The following is an 18,294-nucleotide window of genomic DNA, read 5'->3' as shown; positions in this document are numbered from 1 at the left end:
GGCTACATTTGAAGTTCCTCACCCCCCCCCCACTTTCGAGTCATATTTTTTTGACGTTATGAAAAACGCACATGATCCTTAATGAGATCCCGGCGTAAACAACGCAAAGAAGGATCTGGCAGCATCCCCGCATTGCATGCATGGGGAGCGTGGTGGCGCCCGAAAGATGAATTCTCCCCATCTAATGGGATTCGCATGAGTTGTGATCTTCTTAATTTATTTACTTTGTCATTGATATGCGCACACACATACAGTAAAAATGTACGCACTTTACAGTAAGTGAGAGATCAATAATGATGGACGAGGGTCTTGTGTGCAACGGGCACGTTCCGCTCAGTTCACAGCCACATGACACCGCGTGTCCATTCCCCAATGCCGACACTCGGTCTTCGACGCAACACGTTGTTAGCGCCATTGATTTAGCACTTAGCGCGTGTCCTTATTACCTTGTAATTATGCGCCGTGTTGACATAACAGCGCGGACAAGCGGCCCCCCCCCCCCCCCCCCCCCCGCCCGGCACAACAATTTATGAGCTTTTATTACACTCATTTCATGTGTGTGGCTCCCAGTTATATAGGCGACAGACTCGAGTCCCAGCCCGAGGCCCGTATTTCACCGCAAGAGGTCAAGGTTCTTCGGATTCCTGCCGTAAAAGTCGACGGCTCGCACAAGACGCGGGGAAGTCCTCCCAGAGGGCTCGTTAAAGTAAATAGGCGATTCCGGGCTATAATCGGCGCGGTGCTATTCAGCCGGGGTTGTTATACGGACGTGGGTCATCAAAGCAGACACTTAGGAGACGACAGGAGATTGTCTGCATGCAATTTACGACCGCATCTTCCAAAACACGCGTGGAAGTGAACTTTGACTTGAGGCTGAGTTACACCGGCCGTTCGCCGATGCTAAGTTAAGTCATCACTTTTTCTTCCAATATAATACGTGTTCAAAACAGGGCATTTTATTTTCGTATCGCTTGAGAGTCATGGCCAAAATAAAATGCATTGTCATTATTCGGCACGTTGAAGAGACAAATGCGAGGCAGCCCTTTTGACATTTTCAGCCTATCGGTAGCGTCGGCAAATGTCAAAAGACATTTCATCCATCTTGGCAGTGCCAGGAGAAGCTGCCACCTTATTTTCACGCGCCTGCGTGTCAGCCACAAAGCAAACACCCTGAAGTGTCTTTAAATGTTGATTAAATGCATACTCTCGACTTTTGTTCAGCTACGCACCAATGCTATTCTCTGACTTTCAAAAGGAGACCTCTCTAACATTTATCTGAAATGACATCAAGACTTTAACCCCTAAAATGCATCTCTGTTATTTTTACGTTTGTATTGAAGTTCGCTGTACGTGTGTGTGAATGATCGATTATCTGTAAAACATACGAGCTAGAATTTCCTCCGATTTAAACGCGCCCTACATATTGATGATGACGTTTCAGAAGTAAAAGAAGGCAAGGCTTTGATAACCAGAAGGGGGTGCTGCAGGGAGATGGAGGAAGAAAGAAAGAAGCTGCCGGCAGCAGACTCAATTAAGCCCCGAGATGGCGTCGCCGTAATGAACAACAGCGCCATTACCCAGCGCCGCCGTGGCACTTGGCCATCGTGCCTGTGAGGAGAATGATGCCCCCGCTAAGTTGTCTGAGGCGCACATGCTCTGTGGGGAATGTTACTACCGTAATAAGGTATTCCACTCCTCTCTAACGGCGAATTTCATGGCTTCCTAACAGAGAATTTGGCTGCTCACTGACAGCGAATGCCGCCGCTAATAGCCTCAGCATGCCGAGCCACACGGCATTGTGTGCCCGGTTTTTACGCCTGATCAACTGTTGCCCACTAATTTGGCTGCATTTCAAAATTTGACTTTTCATTCGCTTTTTTTTTTTTCCGTTTTGATTTCATTAGCTTTTACTGGTTTTTTTTCTTCAATCTTTGTTTGAAGTTATTTTGTTACATTTTGTGAATGATAACCTTGTTGCTATCGAATAGTGATAGTTGATGAGCTAAATGCTGTTAGCGCTAAATGTATAACCCTTCAAATAAAACACACACAAGTGTGTCCAAACAGACCTTGCTGAGGATCCAAATGAGATCTCCTCTGTGGAAGGACAGCTCGTCTGGCGCGTCACCCTGGCAGTCCCACACGGCCTGGTAGTAGCTGGCGAAATCCAATTCTGCTGAGGACAAAGAAAGAAAATCAGTATTATTATTATTATTTTTTTTTTTTTGAATAATCAATGAATGAATCAAATATGTGATATTCCCACCTGCTTGATTGGTTGACTCCAAGCAGTCGGCTGGTGGATCTGGAAAGTCCTCATCTAAGTAAATAAAGACCATTTTTATTATGGCAGTCAGTGTTTTGGTTTCATCTCCTCTTTCAAATCAATTGTACAACACTTTGGTATTGACACTTTGTATTGACGGGCAGCATTTCACACGGGCATTAAAAAGACGGATAAAAGTGACAATGCTAACATTTGCTGATGCGCATCCATTAAAGAAAACGATGAAAGAATACATCAAATGGATCTGAGGTCCAAGTGAGATTCACGTGAATGCGGCGCGGGATGATTCGTTATTCTCGCCGCAGACTGCCCCCCTTACGTGATGATCAATATAAGGAAGAGGATGTTGCCGCGCCTTCATAGGCCGAGGGGGCCGGGGGGGGGGCGTGGCGCACCCGGCCTTGCCGAGCTGGGACACAGTGATACCGTCGTCGGTCCCGCACATCCATCGTCGACACTCGCGCGATGACAGCCACGCCAGCGCCAGGCAACACTATACGGCTGCCAGCAAGCTGCACCCAAGCTTCCAGGAAAAGAAGGGCGCACACACACACAAACGCAAGCGCACGCACACACACACACACTACAATGATTGACACATTTGTCGGTCCAAATGTTCTGCTTGATTTTTTTTTTTTTGCGGTTTGTTTCTCCTGAGTCAGCAACTTCTGCTCCAAACAGAACACTAAAAAGATGAATCTTAAAAACATGTTTCTAATATTGTAGGTTTCTCTCGGGAGTAGTTCAAATGGGACTAAAAATATTTTTCCAGCTATAGAAATTATGGTTGGGTTTGATATGGTTCAGAACATTTACATGCAGTTGCTACAAATGTGGTTCTGGCTCGTACTATGATTCTGACATGGTTCTGGTTTATTGTTCCCCCCTGAAAAAGCTCTCCTGAAAATGTGCAAAAGCGAAGCCAACAATTGAGGAGAATCCTGCAAAAGTAAACTCTTGAGTTCTAAAGACGTGGCGCTTTCATTCGTCTTTGCGATCGCGCCGCATGAAAACAGCCATAAATACAAATTGAAGAGAACGTAATGAGCGAGAGAGCAAAGTGCGGCGCGCGCTGATTGATAAGTGACGGGGTGAGAATGTGAACGAAAGAGGCCGTCATCCGATCCGCCATCTGTGGTCGGGGCCCTGTACCTCCTCCCAGATGGCTTTGAACGGCGGCGTGACACACACAAGACTGATCAGCCTCTCAGCGCAGATTTTGGCAAAGGTAATGTACTCACTGAGTGAAATTGAATCTTGATGTATCTTATTTAATAGAAGCGGTGATGGACGATGGCCCTGAGAAAATCGGAGCGCGCCTTTTGTCCTTTTTCGGCCGGACACCAGGCCGCGTGTGCCCTCAGCGAAGACTTGCAGGGACGTTTTCCATCAAATCACCCAAATTTATCCCAGACTTGACATAAAGAGCTCCAACTATTTTAAGCTCCCAGACGGACTTTGACTACTTCCACCAAATTGCTGTTGCTGGGCAAATTGAACCCAAACTCTACTTTGTGGACTTTAGTGATGGGTCCTAATCTGATTGTGATTTTTTTTTTTTCCCCCTCGATATTTATGTCCAGACAGGTGTGCAAAAATCGGAGTTGAGACTGCATACCTGGCAGAACTTCATAAATGTCACTGTCGTCGTCATCGTCGTCATCTTCCTCTCGCCTTCCAGCGCTACTGTGAGACGCCCGGTTTGTGACAGGGGCCGCTGGCCAGGAGGGGGTCGGCCCACTTGTCCCTTCAATGTCGTCATAAGTGGCCTCCTCGTCCTCGTCGGCCTCTTCATAATCATCGTCCTCATCGAATGGAATAGTGCTGGAGTTGATATCTGATGATAGACGAATGTTCACAAAAAGAGCTTGTGTTTAGATTTCGGGCTCCATCTGGCTCGGATTATTTCGTCAATGCACACAAAGATGACAAGCATTTCCAAAATGTCTCTCAAATGTTCATTAAATTGAATCTACTGTCTGATATATTGTTTAGGATCCTCCATATCGAAATATTTGGTCTGATCTGATCTGCTATTCTTAAGAAGAAGAAAAAAAAAAAAAACACAGCTGAAGATGTAGTGCAGCTTTTTGAATTGAGGAGGCTCATCTATCATCGGGCTGCTTTTTGTCATCCAAAAAAAAAAAAAAAAAAAAAAATGCTGAGTGTTCCGTTAATTCCCGCAAGTGGTGCGGCCCCAGCCCGAGCCTATTTTAGCGTAGACGGGGAGGGCACGACGGCCCTTGGCTCGCTCCAGATGGACGAGCGGCCTCATTGTGGGCGACGCGGGCCGTTGCAACACGAGGTATCAGGTCCGAGCAGAAATCAATGTCACGGGAGAATAACCAGAACAGCTACAAATCAATTTCCTGTAAGCTGGAATTCAGTAGGAGGGGAACGGGGGGGGGGGGGGGGGGGGGTGTCGCCATAATGTACAAGAGACGGAGAATGACATGCAAGTTAGGTGCCTTTGTTTGAGAGTTGAGGTGAGATTTCAGATTTTTTTTTCTTCTGTGTACCAAAATGAAACAAATTGATCCCGCCCATCCCTCGGGTGTGTTCCTGAAAGCGCTTACCTCGCAACACAAAGCTGATGCAGTTGACCCACTCTCGAGCCTCCTGAGGACTGCTGGCTGTGAACTGATGAGAAACAATATTTTATCCAAAATACCGATTGATGGGTCAAGCCTATTTCAGTGGCGCCAAGCCCCTACTTTTGCACTCAAATGTCATGTGTTGCCAACCTGGTAAGTTCTCCGTCCAGGAGAAAACAACTCAAAGCAGGCGTTTCTTTTGGAATCTTTCCTCAGGTTGTTGACGAGCTGAACGTTGTAGTCGTTGATGTAAAACGAGCCTTTCTGTTGTTTATCTGCGGGGGAAGAAGATGCGGCCAATGAGAGATAGGAAGCAATTATCTCACCTACTGCTTGTGCGTTTGCTAGCCAACCTTTGTCGCTGCCAAAGTAAAAGAAGATGGAATTATTGAGGACGCACCATCTCTTCTTCCACTCGGAGCCAAAGAAGCTGTGATCTGCAGAGGAAGGCAAAATTCCTCTTAGGGTAATGGCCACCGGAGGGAGTCTAGGTCAAGTCAAATCTCAGAAATACTAGAAAGTCAAGTTGAGTTTTAAGCGGTAGCAATGCTTTGCCCACTGGCCCCGACCTCCTTAATTTATACCTCGGCGTTTCTTTTCCAAGTAGCCCTGCTTCAGGATAGTGCCGAGGTCTTGAGCTGCTGTGAGGGGGATGTCCTCAGAATCTGTAAACAAAAAAAATAATTTAACTTTTTGCTTCTGCCATTTAATGTCGGTGGAGATTGTGTCAAAGTTTGATGATTATTTTGAGTAAAACAGCCCATTCATCATTAGCTTGTAGCTTTTCATTCATCTTGTGATTGTTTCAGCAGCGGTTCTTTCCAGGATGGGCTTTATTCCCGAGGCGAGTCATCATGGCGATGTAGCCCTCCGCACTATGGATCAAATACATGGCCGCGAGGCTTTGGGGAAAGTGGGATCGATACATTTACAGTGCTGCTGAGCTCTGCAGCCATTCATTCGCTTACGCTGCACCGACTCGTTTCGTTTCGTTTGCAAAACTCACATCTTCAATGTGATGTTTACATCTGTGACTGCTTGACAAACTCGCTAATAAGTACTTGTTTACATTAGCATTGAAGGGCCGGGAGCGAAAATGTGTACATTGGTGTCTTTTTTCAGCCGAAGGAAGAAAAAAAAAAAAAAAAAATGGTGAAACTGACCCAAGGTGGGCCCCAGGGGTCAGGTTGTGATGTGTCGTTTCCGCGTGTCAAAAACAAAGTTCAGCTTCCTCCGCAATCATTCGTCACCTGGCATTTGCCGCTTGAGAAGCCGAGGGGGTAATACGGTGTTAAGAGTTGGAGCATTTGATCCCTAGCGCAGCTGAAACTTTCCGGACGCTCACCGAAGTTTCGTCTCCTGCATTCCGGGTGTACGATTCTGACAGATGAGCGTGTCGCACAGGCGTTAACGTATCGTCATCCCCACCTTTGTGGATGGACTGACCGCCGACACTATAAATACGGAGGTGGGGAAAAGGGGCGGCTTTGTCAAAGAACCCGATTCAGTCCATCATAACAAACGGCGGCCATTACGCTTCCCCACCTCATCTATCCGCCGCCAGCCCGCCTTATAATCCCCTCATCAGTCTGCTAGCTCGCGCTTCATTCGTCTCAAGAGGTCGAGCCCGGCTAATGGCGAAGTAGGTGCAACATGCTTGAGTCGATAAACATCACACATTTGGGCGCAAAGTACACTCCTAAGTCACCTGACCTCCCGCCGCCTCACGGAAATGGGATTGTTCTACATGATTCCACAAGGGAGCAGCATCCACAGCACTACGCAACAGGAGCATTCATCAGTTAGCCTAAGGAATGCAAGTAAAAACAATAATCCTCAGTGGGCCTGATTAAAGAACAAAATGAATCCCACATGCCCCGCGGGCCATATTTTGTCCACCCCTGCACTCTAATGCATGTTATTAAGGGCTCATCAAAATCGGCGCGCAGACGGCTGCACTCTTTCATACAAATCATAAATTGCTCGATCAATTATTCAGGCCAATAGCACGACTTCATTTTCATCCCCTTTTGAGTTTTAATTAGCACCATCCACAGCTCGGCTATTGACATTAATTTGATGGGGACGTATCGATCTTTCCCGCATAAACTATTTAGCGGAGCGCAATTAGCCGCAGAGACACGAGAACGGATGCGGCGTGTTTGCTAAATGGAGGTGATGCGGAGTAGCAACGAAAGGTTTCAAAACATCAAAAATGAACAGCAAGTTTGTATTCGTAGATAAAGACCGGTAGTGAGAATGGAACCGATTGATAGCATTCCCATTCATTTCAATGGTGAAAGATGATTTGAGTAGCATTATTGTGGTCACTGTGGATGAATAGTGAGACACATAGCGATAGTAAGACATTTTCACATTGAGGAGAGTCTACACAACAACTCATGGAGCGGCCAGCTGTTTGGCACATCTCTCATTTGGTTATTCACACCATCCCAGCGTGACGTTAGCAGCTCAGAAGACTGAAGGCTGATGGATGACAGATGACGAGGGCAGCGGCAGAGGAGCTTAATGACTACTCTCATTAAAATCCACTCCGGTCGAGCTCAAAGTCAATCAGGAATGGAAGGAAATGCTCGGGCGGCGCAGCTAATACGCCGCATTAGAACTAACGGTGGTCATAATGTTACGTTGATGCCCACCACGACGCGCCGGAGCAGCAGAGATCCAGATGAGTTGATGCAGAAGAATATGGGGATGCATACGGCAGGTGGTCCCGCTTTGGGAAAAAGCCATTTCAGCCATACCGCAGAATACAAATATTGACATTAAATGCTGTCAGTGTTCTCTATGTTGACGTGTCATTTATGAATTATGGTCATTTATTTGTTCCATGTCATTCTTTTTACTCATTAGATGAGACCAGGAGGTAACAAAGCACAGGTAGGCATCAAGTTGTCATATGTTTCCTCTCTCCTGTGCTTAGTCCTTGGATGCGAGAGGTATTGTATTGAATGCAGTGTTGGGGTGGGGTGGGGTGGGGTGGGGGGGCGTGACCCCCACGTGAACCCTGCTGATGAGGTGAAACAGAAGGCAGAGAGGGGCGGCTCGGCCCTGAGGGGGCTGCGGGGAGGAATGCTGCTGATTCCAGGGAGCGAGCGAGCGACCGCAGAGCCTTTCCGATGGCGTCCTTGATTAGGAAAAAGGATTCACTGGGTGGACCTTCACCCGCCCGGTGCTCAATCTACGCACAGGCCCGGGCCAAATTGACGCATTTTTCCTCATTACGGAAAGGGAGGCCTTTGCGGCGCGTCCCTGCAGCGAGCGCGCAGACCGACAGGCACTAAGGTTAAGGGCACCGCGTCCTCCCATTCCCTCCTCCCTCGGCCTGATTTGATTAGGGCCCCAAGTCGTCGATACAAGAGAGCGTGTTTAGAAGCTCCTAATGCACACAAAACATGCGACGCATTACGGCGGGCCTGGGAGATGCCTGCGTCGTCATCTAATCAGCTTTAATGGCACCGGCAATTTAGGATGGGCTTTTTGATCAGGCGCGTCAATCAGATTAAGTCACAAATCTCTGCAGGTAAAAAGCCTTCCAAGGCCCCGATACAAAGCAGAAGTGATTGGGCAATTTTTCCTGGTTCAAGTTTTGAACACAGGAAGTTTTCTGGGTTTTCTTTTTAGTAACACTTTTTATATGAAGACTTGACATGGGGGACTGGGCCAAAATACAGATATGCACACAAGGAATACAAATTTGATATAACGTGCGTAAAAAAAAAAAAAATGTGGCCACACAAAATCCAAATGCAATAGTAAAATCATTAGTTAGGTGAGCAAATTGAGAAGAAACTAATATTTTTTTGGTGGAACTCTGAAAAGGACAAAAGTTATTTCATCTCGACGATGGGATAAAAGAAGACCGCATACGGCCGACGCGAAGCACACTAAGGGGCTCAATTTACTACGTGACACGGGCTTCCCCCTGGGCAGCTATAAGCGGCGTCGACGGTGACCCTGAATTTCCCTTTTGTAGATTTACTACCACCATTCAAATGCTTAAGTGCAGATACAATGATCCTCTAATCGCAGGGGACGCTTTTCAGACGCTTGGATGGCGAGGTGGGAAAAAAAAAGAATATAAATACTAACAACGGAGAGTCCGGGGCCCACAAGAGAGGTGGTGGATGGGCGATAAAAACGGGACACGGGGCCGTCAAAACCAGCCCGGAGGCTAAAACACTTTGGGAAAAATCAACACGTTTAAATGTACAGTTATTGCGATTTGTACTTGATTTTATTTCCACTGAAATGGCACTAATACCCAGTACACATTTTCTTATTGCTGTTCTTCAGTAATAGGGCTGTCATTTTTTTAAACAATGTCCAATTATTATTTACACTAACAGATATATGGCAATATATAGCTTTTTAAAGTACTAACATCTGGTGACAAAATTTCACTTGGGTTAAAAAGGTTAGTATTTTTTTTTTTTATTAAGTAGATAGGAATGAATTTTTGTAATTTGTGTAATTACAATAATTCCAATGTTTTCCTCACTAATATTTTATGTTTACCATCTTTAAAATAAAATGAAAAAGTTTCTAAAATTGGAAGGATATAAATGTGTTATACAGCATTTATATGGTGTGAATTTTCCAGACGGTTCCTAATCATAAATAAAAACTGTTGAATAATAACTGAACAAATTGTTTTCATTAATTTTACCATTAATATATTGTTTACGACTTAAGATTAGTTTTGAGATGTCAAATTCAAACATGGTATTAATACAACAAAAACAACAAAAATGTAAATGTATTTTCATAATTTTAAAGAGTAATGCTCTAAAAAATATATATTTACAAAATTGGATTAATGATGTATGAAATCTTTATACATCTACATAAACACACACACACACACTTAAAGTTAATGTAATTGCCACTGAAGAAACTAGATACATAAAAAAAAAAATCAATTCATAAGAAAAAGTGTCTTCCATGTTAATGTATCAGAAATTTTTCCCAAACATTCATTGTAATTACGCTTGAATGTTACTTAGATAGTTTGCACGGCTTAATGTAAGAATCACTAAGTATTACAATTGTAAAAAATACATTTGAAAACAATTCTGTAAATTGAAATACATTCAATTGGCTTTGTCATCTCTTTCTGCTTTTTCTTGGGAAAAAGCCAGTTCAAATGGGTTACAGTTTCTATTCAAAATTTTTTAAAGGTGAAAAAAAAAAAAATAATAATAACCACATGCCTCCTTTCAATAAAGTGCTAACAAGACATTCTCCTGTGACAAAAGAATTCATCTAAACGCCGTCCTTTAACTCAAAACGTGAGAGTAAAGAAAACAAAGGCACGACCGCGCTGGCCCACTTGGCTCGGACATGCGGCGCCGACTCTGGCCGGCGGCGTCGAGAAGGATGCATCGTCAACATCCTCCAATAAGTCCGCAAGGGCATGTTAATGAGCCTAAAGTGCTCATTAGAGCAACAATTAAACACGAGGATCCCAGAGGCTTAGGGAGTCGGCAAAGTGTGCACGCGAGCGAGCGGGCCGGCGCAAATCTCCCATCTTCATTTATTTCCCTAAGAAATCAGTGAGGCCACCTGGGCTTGGCATCGCAACTCCATTCATCTCCAGAAATGGATTCCGGTGGAGGGCAAAATCAAATTCTCATTAGCAAGGCGGCAGAGAAAGGAGGAGAGAGCGCGCGGGAGGGTACCTGGGAACGCTAACCTCTGCGTGAACCCGCCGCATCTGATAGTTTTGCTATTTGTCTGTGACATTGACAGCTCTGGGGGAGATTAGGACTTCCCACTTTGCATTCTGCCCGTGTGCCGCCTTACAGATGGACTGCAGCACAATTTCCCTCTGCCTTTTTTTTTTTTTTGGCTCCCCCCCAAGCACCCCCCCACCACAAGCGCTTGGAGTGCGCCGCTCCGGAGGCGAGCGCCGCTTGTAATTAGAACGAGCGCGACAATAAAACAAAAGCAAACGAGGACCGAGGCTGCGTGAGACAAACGGGGAGGATGCAACCGCTGCACAGCGGTTGTGAGTTGGGGGTGGGGGTGATGGCAAGGGAGGGGGGGGGTTAGCATGAGATGAGAGTGATGAATGCCCTTTGGTTAAATACGTCCAAATCCCCCCTTCAAGCCGCTCTCGTCTTGCCAGCCAGTGTGAATGAGTGTGTGTGAGATAGAGCGAGAGAGAGAGAGAGCACAAGATTAATAGTGTAAACAGAGAAGGGGAGAGAGAGAGAGAGAAAGAGGGGGGGGGGGGGGGGGAGGAGAAGACTATCAGCATCTGCAGCAACAGCAGCACAGTAGCCCTCGGGGGAACGCGGTGAACTTTTGAACCCTGATGGCGAACAGTCGCAGCGATGCAAAGCGCTTGTCGCCGCCTCGTAATGGCCGCTCGCCCGCCCGCCCGCCCGCGCCTTGCCGAGAACGCGGCGAGCGGAGAGGGGAACGAGCCGGCGTGGAGGTCATTAGCATAGTTGTTGCCTCAGTCGTAAACGAGCTGCCGCCAAACGTGGCCAGAGCAAGTCGCAAACTTCTCGCAGCGGAAGCCATCGCCGGACGGAGGCACCTCACAGGGGTTGAGTGAAGTTCAAAAGTTGAAAAGGTGCTTGGATACAAAGACAGAGAAAGAGATGCAGCTATCGGATGCAAGCATAAAAACCTCGAGCTAAGGTGTATTTACCAATTAGCTAATTTAGCATTTTAGCTAACACCGGGAAGCTCTAAAATAACACGTGACAATTTTACTGTGAGGGAATTTATTTGTGACTAGATAAGCATTTTTACCGTAATGTTATAAAAAATAGGCACTGTGTACAATTGAGAGCAAAAAAAAAAAAATCGATCAAACAATCTCACACACTCTTTCAAAGTTCACCGTGACTTAACTTGGAGCCAGTTGGCATGGAGAAGCTTGCTGATGGAGAACATTTCGCTTTGGAGCGCACCGGCCCTCGTAAGGCCGTTCCGAACTGACAGCCTTTAGATTTAATATTCCATTTGCCAGCTCGGTGCAATAATGTTGTTACTGCAGATTGGCCGCTCGTATTCAAATGAGCAAGCCGTGAAACATCGCTTCACACTGGTTATATTGCCGCTAAACTCCTCTGCCAATACTGTAATTGCTGGAGGAAAGCTTGGCGTTGCTTAAAGAGGCGTCAAACACACCTGCCCTTACCCAATCGCCAAATATATGACGTTAGAGCTCTTAACACACTTTTGCTGAATTGCTGAGGCAAGTCGGTTATGCTTTTAGGAGTAAAAAACCATTACAAGGTTCAGCTTAGCAACACCGCGCTAACACCCAAGACGACAAAGGATTATTTTTAGAACAGGCCCACAGGCTATTCACGTGGTCCTTGGGGGCTAATTGGTTGGTGACCCCAGATTAATTGCATATCAATTAAAATGGAATAGTAAAGTTAACAATATTTTTTTCAATTTTTTATTTCATGAATTAGCTAGAATAAAATAAATCATCGTCATGTTATTAGATTATCTCCTCCAGTCTAATAAGTGTTAGTTGAATAGAAAGATAAGAATATAGTCAAATAAAAAATCGATTTCAAAATATTACTATTAAAAATGAACAAATTATAAATCATTATTTTATCAAATATGTAATATTGTACATTTTCATTTTTTTAAGGTGACCAGTCCCATCAGTCTAGGTTAAGTGTGTGTGTGTTGTGTCATAGGACAAAACATTGTGCCTCTGTGTTTATGTATTTAGATGTGCAGGAATGTGATGCATGCAAAAAGGAGGGGCTTGCACGTGTGTGTGTGTGTGTGTGTGTGTGTGTGTGTGTGTGTGTGTGTGTGTGTGTGTGTGTGTGTGTGTGTGTGTGTGTGTGTGTGTGTATACGGGTGAAAAATGGTGCACGGTGTATGAGCCCCAAATAGCCGAGCGCGAGGTGGAGGGCACGGTCTGCGTCAGACGAGGCCGCGGTGAGGACGCGGGCGAGCTGAGGGGTCAGCGGTGCGGTCAACGGGTGAAACTCAGTTCACATTAGCATGCAGACAGCCGACCTAACAATGGAGCCTCCATCTGTTCCCGTCAGCCATTACAAATCTGGTGTCAGCCGCTCCGGCGAAGACAACGGCCCGCCGCATCTCATCAAACCGAGGCGTAGAAAACGCAGCCGCCCGCTTGGCACTCGCTCACTCTCCGGTTCGGGACGAGAGACCGGCAATTGATGCATCCTCGTCCTTGAGGGACGAGCAAATACGATAAGATAATCGCGCTTAAATAATAAATAAATACAAATAACAATACTAAATAAAGTAAATCATTAAAAATAAATCCAATCTCGAAATAATAGATTTTTTTTGATAATCGATTAGTTGTCAATTACTCGTTGCACCTCCATTTGCTCGTATCAATTCTGTCGAATGCACTCAGTTTAAAACAACCTAATGTTATTAGAATTTATCGATTTGGTCAATATTTGTTACAGATGCTCATCTATCTGACGTTGACCCAGTAATTACGCAATGACGTAATAAGCGCGTGTTTGGTTTATTATTTTTCATCCGACTGATGAGTGAATTATATAGTCTGCTACATGAAAATCTCGATATAGTGATTAAAGAGTAAAGAATGAGTGAAGGATTCCACCCACAGCCAAGAATACGACCACGACTAATTCTACTCCAATCAAATCCATCCCCAGGGAATTTAAATGAGCACCGCCTGACGTATGATGTCACAGATTTTCATTAAGCGGGTTTTTTTTTCTTCTCCCCCTGCAAGAAAGTGCGCCCGGTGAACACAGGTTGAACTTTGAACTCCGCATGCCCTTTGGGCTGAGGACACAAGCCATTCACTACGCTAACACCATCATGAGGAAAAAAAAGCACACAGCGCCAGAGGCTCCTCTCAGGGAAGCAAAGGTTGTGCTTGTTAATGCCACGCTAAAATGTTTATGTTTCAAGTCCAGCTATCTGATGATGTTTGATTCGGGCTAAATTGCACATTGGAGGCCTAATTGGCTATCGCTCACATTTAACACTGAGAAGAAAGGGGGGGGGGGGGGGGGGGGGGGGGGGGAAGCATTTACAACAAAGGTTTTAAAATCTGTACGTCGAAGATCGGAAAACATTTGAAGGTGAAGCTTACAAGAGTTATTGAAGGCATTTTAAAGCATCCATTTTCTATTGTACTTGTCTTTATTAGGGTCACGAGTGAGACGGAGCCCATCGCAGCTGACTTTGGCTCTAGGGATGAACTATTAAATCGAATTCAAATTGAAATTGCAATGTAATAGAATACAATTTTGAACTAAGAAAGGCTGAAATTTTAAAGGAAAAAAAAAAGGGGAAGGGATTTTCTATCTGCTGGCAGGCTGTATTTTTTCAGTATATACTGTACATGTTTTTTAAAATTATATTTAATTGATTTATTTACTTACAGTACATAAATCAAACTGTTTAGTAAGTTCCCAACTCTAATTGGATAATATATTGTCTTTTATATTAATGTCTGGTTCATTAGCCTTTATTTTTGCATATACCTAACATAACATAAAAAAAAAGACTTATATAATATATATAATATAATTGTGATATTATAATACAGATTAATGTATTGCTTGTGTTACTTAAAAACTACAAGAGAAAAAATAAACAATCGGATATCGCAATTGCAATATTGAGTAGGGGGGAATGCGATGAAATTATTTGTCTGACTGGAAAATGTTCCAAAAATGGTGTCTTCTAGTAACCTAACGTGCGTGTTTTTACGACGAGGAAAGAAGCTGGAGAACATGCAAGAGCCCACATTCGAACCCAAAGCCTCTGCAGATGCCCAAACCGCTCGTCCACCGCGCTGCCTATTTTAAAGGAAATTTGGAAAAAAAATAATAATTATGATCATCCCGCCATCTGCTCCACTTTCCCCGCCTCGCAGAAACGCAAGACTTCACGTAGCCATATTTGACGACAACCAGCTGGCATTAATGAGCAGTGCGCTAAAACCACCGTAAACATTTCCCCCCCCCCCCCCCGTACGCACGGAATGGTCTACATGTGCTCCCCGAAATAAATAAATATAAAAGAAATGGGCACCAGAGGCACCCGAGTCAATAATGCCCACCTGCGGCATGTCAAGGGCGATTAGCTGGCGCGGCGAGTTGGGAATACAAAAAATTTGGACGAGGAGGGAGGATGTAAGATGGAAGGGAAGATTGATAAAGCCAGAGAGGGCCAGGACACACATGGCCCCTCAGGTACAGTGTTGTATTTCAAACCCGCTTGTGAAAGAATAGAGGGGCCGGGGCTCAATCAATCACGACAGCAGCCCGCAGCTACACAGCCTCCTCGGCTGCGCGGGCTGCCGACAGCACCCAACGGTCACCGGGGGGCGCTCTAGCTCACCAATCGGCCCTGTGAGGAAGCGGCAGAAAGCCCACCTGCTCACTGGCCAATGATGGAGAGAAGGGGGGGGGGGAGGAGTCAGTGATGTCATGGAGGTATGGCGTGATCTGTTTTCTCAAATTAGGACAACAATGTGTGCTTCCTGTGGAGTGAAGAGGCCATCTGAGAGGGTGTTAAAAGTGCGGCAGGGGCAGCTTTCTCCGAGGAAACAAACGATAACTCTTCCTTTTAATTGCCTCGCTCAATCAACAGAACGCACGCACACAGATGGAAAGTGAGACAGTGGGCACTCACACTCAATCGGCCCGTCGTCCTGGTTGTCAGAAGCCAGTGAGGCGTCGTCCGACGGCGCAGAGCGACCCAGGCTGGAGCTGCGGTTGTCGTCAGAACCGTCTTCCTCCCTCGAGTCAGCTGAACGAAACGGTGGATGAAATTGCCGTCAAGCACAGTAGCAGAGCTGGCTAAAGGACGGACAAGCTAACACTCGAGGAGGAGTACACATACTTGTGTGGACAAAGAGATTCAAGTAAAAGTACTGTAAACTGAGAGGGGGGGGGGGAAAGGTGTTTGTAAAATAAATACATCTGAATGTCTGATCTTCTCATCTCAGTGAGGCTAACAAACATTCACACCACCCCACCAGGTTGTTGCAAATGGCGTGTGCACACAAAAGCCATGTGTTAGAGATGCACGGAATGATACTTACGGAGGAAAGGGAATTCCTGAGGGTTTCTAGAGAAAGAAAAAAAAAAAAGAAGGGGAAAAAAAAACGTTCAAGACCACAAAACCAGCAAGTTTCTCTGGTATCATGTTATGTCACTATGGCATCCACAAATTGAATCAAATTAAAAGGAAATGATCAGAAAAAGGTTCTCTCGTAAAAAACTGATAACAGCAATAAGCAACAAAACCATTAGACTCGATGAGTTCATCTGAATGCAGAAAACTGTGTTTAAGGCAATTACAGCACCAATTAGAGTTCTTGTTCAGTATTAGCAACAACATTAGATAATTGGGCCATGAAATTACACTCTGACGCTTGAGTGGACCTTTCAGAAAGAAAAAAAGAAAATCTAAACACTGATGATGTCAACTCTTACCTCACGTGCACCACCCTAAAATTATTCAGTAAGACTTTGCGGGTCTCGGACGCATTTTCACTCAGCCGCTCGTCCTCGAGTATCTCGGATACAAACAGCTCACAGTCTGAACGCAAATAAAAAAAAAAAAGAAACTCTTACTTGTTAGAATAGTGGCGAGTACTCAATAGACCTTAGTTCCATTAGGAAAATGAGTGAATGGTGCTTTTAGTGTGTTCAAATTTGGAACAAGACTCTTTGAGTCATGAAACTCTCGGGGATAATATCATACAGTTAAAAGCAGAGTACTAGCATAATTAAATCTATAATATCTTTGAGTTGATTACAAATAAAAAAGGAGAAGCATTGACTGAAAGGGTCGTTGTCTTTTGTGGCTAAGGGTAAGGCTACACTCACACGGCCAATTTGGATTTTTGTCTAATACAATTATTCAATGTACGCGTTAACTTTCAAAAAAGAAATTTGGGATTTTAATGGAAGCGATATCCACATACTAAAGCGGCCATTTCTGTGATGCTGCTAACAAACAGGTTGGCCCACATCACTAATCTGATTTGTTTCCTTCACCCTCTCACCAGATCACACATGCAAATGGATGGTGCTATATCCTTACTGTGCATGGGAAGGGATATGTTTTGAATCACTCCCAATTTGCTACACGGTGCCTTTTAAAGTTTTCATTGGCCCACTTCAACCACTAAAGATGTGTTTTTAAAAAAGAATTAAAAATCGTATCGCTAAGTAATGAAAAAATTACCATCCAGTAGTCTCCTGATGTCGTTAGGGATGGTCCCCATTCCTCACGTCCACAATTGCAACACACTGCTCTCGTCCAGGCGTAGTTTTTCCTTTTCACTCGAACACCCGACCTGGCGTCCTGTTACAGTGTTGACACAGAAACAAGAAGCACCTGCACTCTGAAACACAACTTACGTGCCAGTAGCATCGAGGTGCACAGGCGACGGTGGGTTACCGGGGGCGTGTGAGCAAGATGATAACTTCCTGTGGTTTCTCAGTCGATGCCGACAGCAGGTTTGACAGGAAACAAAGGCCCCGGTTCATACTGCAGCATCACAACCATACAAAAAGTCAGGGTTCATGAAGCCATCTCACTACAATCTTTTGTACAAATTGTGTCATTTGCTAACAAAGTACCTGTCCTACTTTACTGGTGTGTGGATAAAAAAAAGTCTATGAATACATACTAAAAATAAAGCGAGATATAATTTTACTGTATACAACACCGGCATATATACGTAAAATTGTTATCAAACAAAATGTACCTAAAGAAAGTACAGTACATCAAAAAGGGTATCTCATTAAAATTATCTATACGTTCTTATCATTTTTTTCACATTAGTAGATTAACATATTGTGGATCACGGTATTTATTAAGGTTATAAAATCTGGAATATGGCGCCAAATAACGAAGCCACTGTTGTGACGTCCCTTTTTAAACATCAAACTCCTACATTTAACAGAACCAAACTTTAAGTCGCGTGTTCATATGTAACAACTATTTTGAAATGTATAACAGTTATTTACCTTTATTTTTAATCATATCGAACGTTACTTTTGTAGAGGCGGGCGATGTATCGGCACCGACGCCATCTTGAAGTGATGCAGGTGACCTTAATTGGTAACCCGGAAACGTTTGTTTGAATTAAAAATAAATGAATACATTTTACAAAATTAGAACAATTAAATAATTTCAAAACTTCACTTTTAAACTTTAAAAAATGTCACATAGTATCACTTGTTGTTTTGTTCATCTTTAGTTTGGTTCATTACACAAATCCAAATTATGTCAGGTGTCTGCTTTAAACTAGTCAAATATAAAGGCCTATTTAAGTTCTAGCAAGTTTTTAGATCGAACGACTTGCACTAAAAAGCAAAAAAAAAAAAAATTGTGTTAATTACGTACGAGACGTTTACTTCC

General features: G+C 44.3%; 1 protein-coding gene across 4 annotated transcripts in view; it reads right to left on the bottom strand.

Moving 5' to 3' along the window:
* Window positions 1-18,294, bottom strand: part of skap1 (src kinase associated phosphoprotein 1) — a 26,049-nt gene extending 7,755 nt beyond the window's left edge. Inside the window, exons 1-14 of one of the 4 annotated variants that reach the window (XM_085904215.1) lie at window positions 18,280-18,294; window positions 17,901-17,986; window positions 17,329-17,418; window positions 17,113-17,232; window positions 16,356-16,461; window positions 15,962-15,987; window positions 15,550-15,666; window positions 5,466-5,546; window positions 5,235-5,318; window positions 5,032-5,156; window positions 4,864-4,927; window positions 3,906-4,124; window positions 2,267-2,320; window positions 2,070-2,176 (exon numbers count right to left, since the gene is read on the bottom strand). In XM_085904215.1, coding sequence (XP_085760341.1) covers window positions 2,070-2,176; window positions 2,267-2,320; window positions 3,906-4,124; window positions 4,864-4,927; window positions 5,032-5,156; window positions 5,235-5,318; window positions 5,466-5,546; window positions 15,550-15,666; window positions 15,962-15,987; window positions 16,356-16,461; window positions 17,113-17,152 — 1,023 coding nt within the window. In that variant the 5' untranslated portion in view covers window positions 17,153-17,232; window positions 17,329-17,418; window positions 17,901-17,986; window positions 18,280-18,294. Of the gene's footprint in view, window positions 1-2,069; window positions 2,177-2,266; window positions 2,321-3,905; window positions 4,125-4,863; window positions 4,928-5,031; window positions 5,157-5,234; window positions 5,319-5,465; window positions 5,547-15,549; window positions 15,667-15,961; window positions 15,988-16,355; window positions 16,462-17,112; window positions 17,233-17,328; window positions 17,419-17,900; window positions 18,178-18,279 lie in introns of those variants that run through there. The other 3 variants (XM_085904217.1, XM_085904218.1, XM_085904216.1) reach the window with 3 other exon arrangements.

Source organism: Syngnathus leptorhynchus, chromosome 22, assembly GCF_054491065.1.
Source record: "Syngnathus leptorhynchus isolate UIUO chromosome 22, UIUO_Slep, whole genome shotgun sequence".
Lineage (NCBI taxonomy): Eukaryota > Metazoa > Chordata > Actinopteri > Syngnathiformes > Syngnathidae > Syngnathus > Syngnathus leptorhynchus.
Note: the sequence above shows the minus strand (reverse complement) of the source record. Positions and strands in the feature narration are given on the sequence as shown.